This window comes from Pristiophorus japonicus, chromosome 3 (genome assembly GCF_044704955.1).
Source record: "Pristiophorus japonicus isolate sPriJap1 chromosome 3, sPriJap1.hap1, whole genome shotgun sequence".
NCBI lineage: Eukaryota > Metazoa > Chordata > Chondrichthyes > Pristiophoridae > Pristiophorus > Pristiophorus japonicus.
Window position 1 is genome coordinate 106,972,400 of NC_091979.1, and position 14,039 is coordinate 106,986,438.

General features: G+C 41.9%; 1 protein-coding gene across 1 annotated transcript in view; it reads left to right on the top strand.

The window, feature by feature from the left end:
• Window positions 1–14,039, top strand: part of kalrna (kalirin RhoGEF kinase a) — a 989,478-nt gene that overhangs the window by 575,699 nt on the left and 399,740 nt on the right. Inside the window, exons 16-17 of the mRNA XM_070875649.1 lie at window positions 8,853–9,019; window positions 12,591–12,710. Of these exons, the coding sequence (XP_070731750.1) occupies window positions 8,853–9,019; window positions 12,591–12,710 (287 nt within the window). The remainder of the gene's footprint in view (window positions 1–8,852; window positions 9,020–12,590; window positions 12,711–14,039) is intronic.

A 14,039-nucleotide genomic window follows, 5' to 3' on the forward strand; every position in this document is an offset into this window, starting at 1 on the left:
CTCCAATCCATAGGAACTGATCCAGTGTCTATAGAATGTTGGAAAATGACTACTAATGCATCCACTATTTCTAGGGCCACTTCCTTAAGTACTCTGGAATGCAGATCATCAGGCCCTGGGAATTTGTCGACCTTCAATCCCATCAATTTCCCTAACATAATTTCCTGACTAATAAGGATTTCCTTCAGTTCCTCCTTCTCGCTAGACCCTCGGTCTCCTAGTATTTCCGGAAGGTTATTTGTGTCTTCCTTAGTGAAGACAGAACCAAAGTATTTGTTCAATTAGTCTGCCATTTCTTTATTCCCCATTATAAATTCGCCTGATTCTGACTGCAAGGGACCTACATTTGTCTGCACGAATCTTTTTCTCTTCACATACCGATAGAAGCTTTTGCAGTCAGTTTTTATGTTCCCTGCAAGCTTACTCTCATACTTTATTTTCCCCCTCCTAATTAAACCCTTTGTCCTTCTCTACTGAATTCTAAATTTTTCCCAGTCCTCAGGTTTGCTGCTTTTTCTGGCCGATTTATATGCCTCTTGGATTTAACACTATCCCTAATTTCCCTTGTTAGCCACGGTTGAGCCACCTTCCCCGTTTTATTTTACTCCAGACAGGGATGTACAATTGTTGAAGTTCATCCATGTGATCTTTAAGTATCTGCCATTGCCTATCCACTGTCAACCCTTTAAGTATCATTTGCCAGTCTATCCTAGCTAATTCACTTCTCATACCATCGAAGTTACCTTTCTTTAAGTTCAGGATGCTAGTCTCTGAATTAACTGCGTCACTCTCCACCTTACTGAAGAATTCTACCTTATTATGGTCACTCTTCCCCAAGGGGCCTCGCACAGCAAGATTGTTAATTAGTCCTTTCTCATTACACAACACCCAATTTAGGATGGCCAGCTCTCTAGTTGGTTCCTTGACATATTGGTCTAGAAAACTATGCCTTATACACTCAAGGAAATCCTCCTCCACCGTATTGCTACCAGTTTGGCTAGCCCAATCTATATGTCGATTAAAGTCACCCATGATAACTGCTGTACCCTTATTGCACGCATCCCTAATTTCCTGTTTGATGCCATCCCCAACCTCCCTACTACTGTTTGGTGGTCTGTACACAACTCCCACTAGCGTTTTCTGCCTTTTGGTGTTCCGCAGCTCTACCATATAGATTCCACATCAACCAAGCTAATGTCCTTCCTTACTATTGCATTAATTTCCTCTTTATCCAGCCACGATACTCCAGCTCCTTTTCCTTTCTGTCTATCCTTCCTGAATATTGAATACCTCTAGGGGTTGAGTTCCCAGCCTTGGTCACCCTGGAGCCATGTCTCCGTAATCCCAATTACATCACAACCGTTAACAGCTATCTGCGCAGTTAATTCATCCATCTTATTACAAATGTTCCTCGCATTGAAACACAGAGCCTTCAAGCTTGTTTTTTTAACACTCTTTGTCCTTTTAGAATTATGTTGTAACGTGGCACTTTTTGATTTTTACCTTTGATTTCTCTGCCCTCCACTTTTCCTTATCTCCTTTCTACCTTTTGCTTCTGCCCCATTTTACTTCCCTCTGTCTCCCTGCATAGATTCCCATCCCCCTACCATATTAGTTTAAACCCTTCCCCAACAGCACTAGCAAACACTCCCCCTAGGACATTGGTTCCGGTCCTGCCCAGGTGCAGACCATTCGGTTTGTACTGGTCCCACCTCTCCCAGACCTGGTTCCAAGGTCCCAGGAATTTGAATCCCTCCCTCTTGCACCATTCCTCAAGCCATGTATTCATCTGAGCTATCCTGCTATTTCTACTCTGACTAGCCCGTGGCACTGGTAGCAATCCTGAGATTACTACCTTTGAGGTCCTACTTTTCAATTTAACTCCTAGCTCCCTAAATTCAGCTTGTAGGACCTCATCCTGTTTTTTACCTATATCGTTGGTACCTATCTGCACCATGACAACTGGCTGTTACCCTCCCCCGCCAGAATGCCTAGTGAGGTGGTGCATCACAATCCAAGACTTTGGTGCCCCAATAGTTACTTTACACATTTATCTCCTTGTTCACATTCTGTCAATTTTTGATGCTGCAGGTTGAAGTTTACAGTTTAAGTCCAATTGCTCTTTTCCACTAAATGCAGTCCTTACTTATAGACTCGCTGTATATAACAGGCAACCTAATTTTACCTATGCATTTAATTATACTTGAATTATTTACCATTGCATTGCTAGATTTGGCAGATGGAGCATAATGTGGGAAAATGTGAGGTTATCCACTTGGCAGAAATAATAGCAAAGCAAATTATTATTTAAATGGAGAAAAATTGCAAAGTGCTGCAGTAGAGAGAGACCTGCGGGTCCTTGTGCATGAAACACAAAAAGTTAGTATGCAGGTACAGCAAGTAATCAGGAAGGCAAATGGAATGTTGGCCTTTATTGCAAGGGGGATAGAGTATAAAAGCAGAGAAGTCCTGCTACAACTATACAGGGTATTGGTGAGGCCATACCTGGAATATTGCGTCCAGTTTTGGTCTCTGTATTTACTTGCATTGGAGGCTGTTCAGAGAAGGTTCACGAGTTTGATACCGGAGATGAGGGGGTCGACTTAGGTTGCGTAGGTTGGGCCTATACACATTGCAGTTCAGAAGAATGAGAGGTGATCTTATTGAAACTTATAAAATAATGAGGGGGCTGGACAAGGTGGATGCAGATAGGATATTTCCACTCATAGGAGAAACTAAAACTAGGGGACATAGTCTTAGAATAAAGGGCAGCCCATTTAAAACTGAGATGAGGAGAAATTTCTTCTCTCAGAGGATTGTAAATCTATAGAATTCTCTGCCCCAGAGAGCTGTGGAGGCTGGGTCATTGAATATATTTAAGATGGAGATAGACAGATTTTTGAGTATAAGAGAGTAAAGGGTTATAGGAAGCGGGCAGGGAAGTGGAGCTGAGTCCATGATCAGATCAGTCATGATCTTATTAAATGGCGGAGCAGGCTCGAGGGGCCAAATGGCCTACTCCTGCTCCTATTTCTTATGTTCTTATTAGATCAATGGGATCAACAACCCAGCTTTTAATACATTTCCTTGCTTTTCATTAGTGGCTGGGTTTGTTCTAAAGTTAGCAAAATACAGAAATGCTTTACCATTGCACCTTATAATGTTATGTTATAATGCTGCAGAGGATATGATGTGTTTGTATTATCCCCATTCTCCTCCGAATCCTTGCCCTAAGCTCATTTCACTGAGTAACTTCTTCCTTACCATTCCCCAGGCCTTAATCAAGCTCATTTACTCCTGCATCTTCTTCAATCAATTCAACAGACAACTACCTCTGCTGATTCCAATGCTCTTTAACACCATCAGTGGCTCCCTCTCTTTAGGCGTAGTTTCACAACTGCCACCTCAAGCATTTAAGATTTCTGTCACAGAAACATAGAAAGTAGGTGCATGAGTAGGCCATTCGGCCCTTCGAGCCTGCACCACCATTCAATATGATCATGGCTGATCATCCAACTTCAGTACCCCATTCCTGCTTTCTCTCCATACCTCTTAATCCCTTCAGCCGTAAGGGCCACATCTAACTCCCTTTTGAATATATCCAACGAACTGGTCTCAACAACTTACTGTGGTAGAGAATTCCACAGCTTCACAATTCTCTGAGTGAAGAAGTTTCTCCCCATCTCGGTCCTAAATGGCTTACCCCTTATCCTTAGACTGTGACCCCTGGTTCTGGACTTCACCAACATCGGGAACATTCTTCCTGCATCTAACCTGTCCAATCCCATCAGAATTTTATATATTTCTATGAGATCCCCTTTCATTCTTCTAAATTCCAGTGAATATAAGCCTAGATGATCCAGTCTTTCTTCATATGTCAGTCCTGCCATCCCGGGAATCAGTCTGGTGAACCTTCGCTGCACTCCCTCAATAACAAGAATGTCCTTCCTCATATTAGGAGACCAAAACTGTACACAATATTCAAGGTGTGGCCTCACCAAGGCCCTGTATAACTGAAGTAAGACCTCCCTGCTCCTATACTCAAATCCTCTCGCTATGAAGGCCAACATGCCATTTGCCTTCGTCACCGCCTGCTGTACCTGCATGCCAACTTTCAATGACTGATCTGCCATGACACCCAGGTCTCGTTGCACCTCCCCTTTTCCTAATCTGTCACCATTCTGCCTTCCTGTTTTTGCCACCAAAGTGCATAACCTCACATTTATCTACATTATACTGCATCTGCCATGCAGTTGCCCACTCACTTAACCTGTCCAAGTCACCCTGCAGCCTCTTAGCATCCTCCACACAGCTCACACTGCCATCTGCAAACTTGGAGATATTACATTCAATTCCTTCGTCTAAATCATTAATGTATATTGTAAATAGCTGGGGTCCCAGCACTAGTCACTGCCTGCCGTTCTGAAAAGGACCCGTTTATCCCGACTCTCTGCTTCCTGTTTGCCAACCAGTTCACTATCCATGTCTGTACATTATCCCCAATACCATATGCTTTGATTTTGCACACCAATCTCTTGTGTGGGACCTTGTCAAAAGCTTTTTGAAAGTCCAAATACACCACATCCACTGGTTCTCCCTTGTCCACTCTGCTAGTCACATCCTCAAAAAATTCCAGAACATTTGTCAAGCATGATTTTCCTTTCATAAATCCATGCTGTCTTGGACCGATCCTGTCACTGCTTTCCAAATGCGCTGCTGTTACATCTTTAATAATTGATTCCAACATTTTCCCCACTATCGATGTCAGGCTAACCGGTCTATAATTCCCTGTTTTCTGTCTCCCTCCTTTTTTAAAAAGTGCGGTTATATTAGCTACTCTCCAATCCATAGGAACTGATCCAGTGTCTATAGAATGTTGGAAAATGACCACCAATGCATCCACTATTTCTAGGGCCACTTCCTTAAGTACTCTGGGATGCAGACTATCAGGCCCTGGGGATTTATCAGCCTTCAATCCCATCAATTTCCCTAACACACTTTCCTGGCTAATGAGGATTTCCTTCAGTTCCTCCTTCTCGCTAGATGCTCGATCCCCTAGTATTTCCGAAAGATTATTTGTGTATTCCCTAGTGAAGACAGAACCAAAGTATTTGTTCAATTGGTCTGCCATTTCTTTGTTCCCATTATAAATTCACCTGATTCTGACTGCAAGGGACCTACATTTGTCTGCACTAATTGTTTTCTCTTCACATATCGATAGAAGCTTTTGCAGTCAGTTTTTATGTTCCCTGCAAGCTTACTCTCATACTCTATTTTCCCCCTCCTAATTAAACCCTTTGTCCTCCTCTGCTCAATTCTAAATTTCTCCCAGTCCTCAGGTTTGCTGCTTTTTCTGGCCAATTTATATGCCTCTTCCTTGGATTTAACACTATCTCTAATTTCCCTTGTTAGCCACGGTTGAGCCACCTTCCCCATTTTGTTTTTATGCCAAACAGGGATGTACAATTGTTGAAGTTCATCCATGTGATCTTTAAATGTCTGCCATTGCCTATCCACCGTCAACCCTTTAAGTATCATTTGCCAGTCTATCTTAGCCAATTTACGTCTCAGACCATTGAAGTTACCTTTCTTTAAGTTCAGGACCCTAGTATCTGAATTATACTGTGTCACTCTCCATCTTAATGAAGAATTCTACCATATTATTGTCACTCTTCCCCAAGGGGCCTCGTCTGAAAGGTAACCCAGGATCCCTCTATCTCTCCAACTACCACCCTATCTCCAACCTGCTGTTCCTCTCCAAAGTCCTTGAACATGATGGCACCATTCCGTATCCCTCTCTCCCAAGTTCCAGTTTCTGCACTGCCTGGAGACTGCCATCATCAGTTATGTCCTTTGTTTGTGTTTGTGGTGTATTAAGCAACTCCCTTGACCTCTGAATAGCATTTCACACGGGTGACTATTCCATCATTCACCACCGCCTGTCCTTGTGGTCTAACTCCGTGGTATTGCCCTTGCTTGTTTCCGTTCTTACCTATACCAATGGATCAGCAGTAGTGGCCTTTGTTCCGGTCCCTTTATGATCACGTTTGGTGTGCCCCAAGGATCCATCCAGGATTTGTTTGAGCACACGGGTATGTGTAAGACATCAGCTCCTTCACATATATGGGGAAAATCTCCTCTGTACACAACAGCCTATATTTTCCAGTGCAAGTGCAGTTTTGTCACAAATGACTAGAAATGAGTGCAAATCGAACCTGAATTGTAGCATGCTGCTTGCACATGATTTTCGGTAGTCAGGTCATCAACATAATTACTCATAGCTACTGGTACAGAGAGGTAGCCTAATGGTGTCATCAAAAAATTGAGATTCAGAACAAATGTAAATGGTGCAGACAATTAAAAAGTGACAGAATAGGAGGCCAACATTTTTTACATTCTTTGGTAAAATCTATGGGCACCTTTTACCAAGGCTGAAGCGGAAACGTGTTAAGAAGTGACCGAATGCAGAGTCACAAAATCGAGATTGCAGGCAATTGAATTGCCCAACTTCCGACAGCTGTTTGATAGTTTCTGAAATGGATGTGGTGTTCAATGATGTGGTGGTAAGAAGACTGATTTTGTTTGCCACTTAATGGCACCATCCATGATGGTCAGCATTACTGCATGTCTGGAAGGCAGTGGAAGCCGATTTTGAGGCCACAGTCATCGAATCATAGGGCCCGAGTTTGTTCAAACCTAAGTTCCACCCATTTACCGTCGAAACGACCGCTAAGATCCTGACGGTACTTTGGGCGGAAGTTTGGTGAAAAAATGGGGAAAAAAACGCCCAGCGGAAAAAATGGGCGTTACACGCCGATTCTGGGCGGCAGCGAGTGGTAGCTCAGATTCTGGGCGGCAAGTGCAATCCTCAACAAAGTAACGGCGAGGCTAGAGTTGGGCCCATGGAGGGGGGGAACGGAAAAAACAATCTTTAACATATAAAAAAACAAACATGACAAGACCTTCAGAGGACGTATCAAACAAAATCACTGCAAAAGAAATAAAGCAAACCATCCCACTAAACTTTTCTTGTGGGTCTTGATACCTACCGTCCAGGTAAGACCTACTTCCACACGACGGTCTTCTATCCTGCTGGAGCGGAGGACCGCTCGGATGAATCTCGGGTGGAAGCGGGTGGGAGGACTTTTTTCGGCGTTGCACACTGGCGCACGTCAGCAGACGTTCCCCAGCGGTCTTTTCAAACTACTGGCATGAGGGCCTCACCAACATGCTCTGAGGAGAGAGTGCCAAAAAAACAGGGAGACCGCCGAGTTTTCTCGGGGACAGCCGGCGGTAGGTTGACCAAATTCTGGCCCTAGAATCATATCAATTTACGGAACAGAAGGAGGGCCTTCGGCCCATCATGTCACTAGCTGTGCCAGCCCTTTGTTGCATGTAAGCTGTAGATGTCCTTGCAGCAGATGGCACAGCTCTGAATCTGGCTCTCTGGCTCTCCCGGAGCCTGCGGAAACACTCCTCCACATTGTTCCCAGGTAGGTGTTCCAGGGCCTGCGGATATGATTGGTGTTATCTTGGTGGGTGCAGCCAGTGACAACATGGTGGCTGTTGATCACCCTGGGAGGTTGTTTATGCAGTGTAGCATGACATACAATACTGCGATTGGGGTGCTTGCAAAGAATCATCCAGCATTGAGATTAGTTGAGCCTTTACATATCATATTTGCCATTGAGTCCGCTGTCAAAGTTTGTGGGCTAAAATTTCCCCAAAGCCTGCCAGTGCCCGATTGCCACCCAAAAAAACAGTAAGTTATCGCCAGCGAAAACTTCCCGAAAAACATTTTAAAATCCACCCAGCGGAAAACATGGGTCTTGCACCCCCTGGGCAAAAAAGTGCAATTTAGGCAGATTGGGCGGTGCCTAAAGAAAATAGGCGAAAAATTAAAAAACCTATAAAAATTTACCCCGAGGCTGCAGGTTGGGCCTAACACCAAATAAAGAATCAAAGTAATTTTTCACAAAAATCTGACCAAAAAATCCAAAAAACATTTCCAAGACCTTTTTAAATTAAATCACCCCAACAGATTTTGAAAAGAATGAGTAAAAAACCAATCACTTACTTTTTTCTTGCAGATCTCCGTTGATCCTCGAGGGCATTTTTTTTAATATACTTACCGACGGGTCACCACTCAGCCAAAAATCGCGCCAGGGCGATCTGTGAACGGTGCCCGCCGGCGGTCCGCTCCCCAGCGGTACTTCGAAACTGCCGGCGTACATCAGCTCTGGAAAATTTTGCCGACCCGATTCTCACCCAAAATGGCCGAGAAACCGGGCGGTGAAAGAGTGCAAATTCTAGCCCTGTGTATGGACTTGGAGTATCCACATGCACTAATCCTTTGAGAAAGGGATTTTCGCTTAACAGAGTTAGAATATAACAATTAACTATTATCCCTGCTACAACTACAGAATCCCAAGTGACACCTCTTACTCAGCATTCAGAAAATGGTATTTCAGACATCTTGTCATTTGCCACTAATAATGATCATAAAGATGTCTGTTTATATTAAATAGTAATTGTCAGTGAAAGGCTAACTGGCTCTAAACTTAGCTGCTGGTACATTTGGATATCATTTAGTTTTGTTTACAGTCACATTTTCTCTTTCTTAGTGAAATTGTCTATTTTATTTAAGAAAGTGCAAAGTTTAATTTGCATCATTCTCTGTTCTGAAGGGATTATTTTCTGTTGACTGCCTGAGGATAGTAAATGCTCCTTTAAACGATGGGTCTTGGAGGAGGGGAGTTCTGTTCTAATAATTGTTTCTTTTTAATTTAACAATAATGAGTATAATTCAGATGCTGAGAAGTGTTAGAATGAAATATGTTTCTTTTAATCAGGAATTGAACTAACGTGTGATAAAGATATGGATTTAGGAACACAAGTGCAGGAGCTGCTGGAATTTCTTCATGAGAAACAGCAAGAGCTCGAGTTGAATGCTGATCAGACCCAGAAGCGCCTGGAGCAATGTTTGCAGCTCCGTCACCTGCAAGCGGAGGTTAAACAGGTAAGGGGGAGAATCATTTCTTAAAGTGGAATGTATTAGAGTGCATTCTCTTTTTCGTAGTAAGCGGGGGCACCACACGGTCCTTTCTTTTAATAATTGAAGCCCCGACCTAACCGATTACTGTTCCTCAACCAAAATGGCAGGCAAGCATCAGATCCCTGGTCTCTGCCTGTTTCCTGTTGAAACAGCTGCTGAGAGGCTGAGACACTGGTCAGGGATGAATTAGTCATCGATTTATTCAAAATATGAAGAAAGAAAAACTGCGAATGCTGGAAATAAGCAGCTTGTCAACCAGCATTTGGAAAGAGAAAAGTGTGACATTTAGAGTGTGCATCCGTTCAGTACTGATGAAGCATCATGTGCCCAAAATGTCAGTTTCCTTTCCCTTTATAGGTGGTTACTGGCCAGCTGTATATTTCCATCATTTTTTGTTTTGATATAGATTTATACATCCCGCTAGTAAGCAGATATCTATCTTCTGTTTGGTAACAACAACATTGACATCCTAATTCTGATTGGGAATGCACATACCCATTCCCTTCTGTTCCATGGTACTGTGCCAGTACACTACCTACAAATTGGTCACTTACTTTCAGTTGAATGTTGAATAATAACAATTAATGTCTCTCCTAGCACATCTTCCATTTTTCAGCCTCTAACAGAAATGGCAAACATAAAATATCCATAGTACAGTGGATCTTGCACTGGCAATAAATTTGCTGGAGTAGGCTTCACGTTTGACCATCATGCACTGTGAATCTTAATTTGAAGGAACATTGGAACATTTTGTTGTTGATAAGTATGGTTCTTGAGTTGTAAAAGTAGTGCCTCAAACTGGAAATTATAGCTGCTATATTTGTTGTCATTGATATATAGAGCTTATTTTTATTCAAAAGGGCACTATTTTCAAGATAATATTTGGCACATCATTGTTCTGCTGGAGCAGGAAAAGTGATGCACAATTTCCATCACAGCAAAATCATCCACAAATGATACAAAAGAGCTAATATTCCTGTCCCTCTCACCCCCAGGTACCAGATGGGCACAGCTATTATCAAAGGAACAGAGCCCCTAAATCTCCTGGCAAGGCACTATTCTGGTGCAGGACCACTCCCTGGCAGGACCTTGCAGTGGGAACTGAGGGTGGAAGCAGGGGTATCCTGGCTGCTATCATTGGGAAGGATCCTGACATAAACCCTACCACAAGCGGGACTCCCAGGAATACCCTAGCCTGCCTCATTGTAATATTAACACTGGGTCTGTGTCTAATTGAAGGCACAGATCGAGTTCTGCCCATCCAGCAAGTCCTAGGACAACACAGCTGGGGCATAATCAATTTCTGTCCCCTTTCTTCTTCTCAGTGCCTGATAACTGTCTTTTAGAAATGGGCAGCTTGGCAGGGAAATAAATGATTCTGGTTGCATGGCAGCAGGTGTTGTATACTGAATAGGGTGCGCACTGGAGATCATTATTGTGCAGAAGTTTAAAGTGCACTTGAATTTTGTACCATATTTATTATCAATGCATATTTTGGTACCAACGGCTTATATGAAGAAAGAAAATGACCTTGCATTTATATAGCACAGTGTCAAGTTTTGAGGATGTCTCAAAGTGATTCACAACCAATGAATTACTTTTTGAGGTATTGTTACTTAGGAACATGCAGTTGCCAATTCACGCACAACTACATCCCAGAAATAGCAAAGGAGATGAATGATCAGTTAAACTGTTTGTAATGTTGGTTGAGGGAAGAATGTTGTCCAGGACACCAGGAGATTGCCTTCTTTGAATAGTGCAGTTGGATCTTTTGAAACCACAGGGTATCTGAACAGACAAACAGGACCTCGGTTTAACAATTAATTGAAAAGTCAGCAATGTGACAATGCAGCATTTCCTGGGTACAGTACTGAAATATCAGCCGAGATTATGTGCCTGAACTCTGAACCCTCTGACTCAGAATAAGAAATAATAACTTAGATCCTACATAACTTATGTTTGTTTCAATCGCACTGCTGACTCATACAAGTCCATACAGTGCTTTTGTGCAGGAGGCTAATTCTTGTGTACAAGTGCAAGAAAATATTTTAAGCAAAATATAATGTTTGGATGAAGAATGAATTTGTGCGTTTTCCATTAAATCTGCCACAGATTAATTTTCAGTGATAACTACTAGTTGAGTGGGCTGGTCTTTTTGTAAAATTAGAGCTTACTCCCATTGTGAATGAGAGTAAACATAATTTTCTTTTACCTACCCCAGTAAGCAAAACTATTAAGTTTTTTTTTAATGTCTTGTTTAGCAAACTTCATTAACCAGTCCACAACAAGCTTTTTCCACCCTTTTTTTCTAACTTCCTTTTACCCATTTTAGAGTGTGAACAAAAATGAGAATAAGGTTAATCATGGAAGAAAATTCCATAACTGATTTTCCTGTGAAGCGCATTGGAACATTTTACTACATTAAAGGTGCTATATAAATACAAGTTTTGTTGCATTTACTTTAGCATTAGCATTAACAACCCAAGTAATATATAGCCACAAATGTTTCAATTAGACTATTAGCTTGTACACGGTAGTTGTGAATGACACTGACTGTAAGTTAATCGAGACTTACTCAACACAAGTTAGGGGGAGGAGATTTCATCAGTCTGTGTTGAAATAGTCAATGACTTGTTTTTTGAATTTGAGAGAAGTAATTGGCCGGTGTCTGTTAAGTAAATTAAATATGGAAGATTGTTAATGCTGTGTGACCTTCTGGCGGAGGCAGTGGAGTACGGTTGCATGGAATGTCATTCTGAAAGGCCTGAGGTTACTTAACTATTGCTAAATGCTCAAAGATGACTCCCTCATCTATGGTCTCCCTTGTGGAATCAAGTTTCTCAGGATTACTGCCTGCTGTCATTTATATCTTTAAGGGCCGACTGCTGATAGATGTTGTCTTAAATAATGATGGGCTTATGGAAACAAAAGCATGTTGTTTGAGTCCATCCAAGTTCCTAACTGATAATCATGTCCGTGTATATTATAACATAGCAATCACAAAAAAGTAATTGATTATTTTTTTTTGTTAATTATACAGAAGTAGCTAAAGGAATGTTTCTGTTTTTCCCCGACATTTGTAAAATCTGAAGTAGGGCCACCTTCACAAATGTGTGGATTATGTCGTTAATCCTCTGACAATCTGGGCAAATGCTGAATTATTAGTGTTGTTTTTCTTCAGTTACAGATCTTGTGCTAACATTGAAAGAGATGACTCACTCTGTATTTATAAAGTAACATTGCTGGGAATCTGTATATTATTTCTGGACAAATAGTAATCCCGACAATCCTACAACTTTGCCCTCTTTTTCTTCTGAACAAAAGAATGGTTGAAGCATCTGTTTGATCCTTTTAGGGATCATTATTGATCATGGTGCATGCACTGGATTGTAAAAGACTCTGGATTTCACCTCTTTGAGCTCCCGGGAGCTGTTTATCTTTAACCAATTGAAAGGGAAATCAGGGAACAAGCTGTGGCAAGAATGCTTTCAGATGACACTACATTGAACTTCTGTTTGATTTCTTTCTCCTTCAGGTACTGGGCTGGATACGAAATGGGGAATCCATGCTCAATGCTAGCCTTGTTAATGCGAGCTCCCTATCAGAAGCAGAACAGCTTCAGCGAGAGCATGAGCAATTTCAGCTGGCCATAGAGGTAACACCTACTTTTGAATTGAGCTCTGAATTGAAGCTGAGTTGTGAAGGTTTTGTGTTCTGTGCTGTCAATGGATTTATTTCCTATGTTCTATAGAAAGCATCAAACAGCACCATATGTATTTCTGACATATCATGCATTTTTCTGCTTGCTTTATTTTGTAACACAATAAAGTCTCAGATTTCCTTAAAATGTTAGATAGATTGAGAGCAAAACCCAGTTAAGTTGTCGATGACATATGATATGAATGATCAAAAAAAACCTCATAAAACCAATAACTCAGCATGTAATGTGACTTAATGGCAGGTCACTTCCTCAGAGCTGCTCCTGCTCACTGTAGTAACTTTGCTGGAAGTGCGGTGAAAAGCCCATTTGCATGTCTGAAGAGAGTTTGTGCTGCACCTCCTGCCCATCAATGGCACCACAGCGGGAGCAGCTGGGAGGAAATGACCTGCCTATGTATCAAAGGAGATTTGAAATAAGTTGAGTTTGTGTAACGCACATAAAATCCCAACCTATAAAGAAACGTGCTAATGCATCAAACTGAGTGTGATAAAAATCAGCCTGAAGGCGCTAACCCACCTTCCAGTGCAGCGGCTGAAATTACGATATGGTAAATACCGAATCTAATAGAGCAAGTATTTTAACCCTTTTATCACCAGTATCATTTTGGTGAATCTGCGCTGCACCCCGCTCCAAGGCCAATATATCCTTCAGGAGGTGTGGTGCCCCGAGCTGAACACAGAACTCCAGATGGGGGTCTAACCAGAGCTCTGTATAGCTGTAACATAACTTCCACCCTTTTGTATTCCAGCCCCCTTGAGATGAAGATTAAAATTTGTTAGCCTTTTAAATTATTTTTTAACCTGTTCACTAGCTTTTAGTGATTTTTGTATTTGGACCCAAATCTCTCTGCTCCTTCATAGTTCCTAGCTTCTCACGATTTGGAAAATAATCTGATCTATCTTTCTTAGGTCCAAAGTGTATGACCTGACATTTCCACAATTTGAACTCCATCTGCCACAGTTTTGCCCACTTACTTCATCTATCAATGTCCCTTTGCAACTTTCTACTCCCACCTGCATTATTTACTGATCCACCTAACTTTGTGTCATCAGCAAACTTGGATTATATGGCTCTCTATTTCTTCATCTAAGACATTGATAAATATAATGAAAAGCTGAGGGACCAGTACAGACCCCTGGGGTCGCGACTAGTCACATCCTGCCAATTGGAGTACATACCCTTATCCTTGCTCTCTGCCTCCTACCTCCTAACAAATTCCCACCCCATCTCAATAGATTGCCTCCAATTCCATGCCCTTTCACT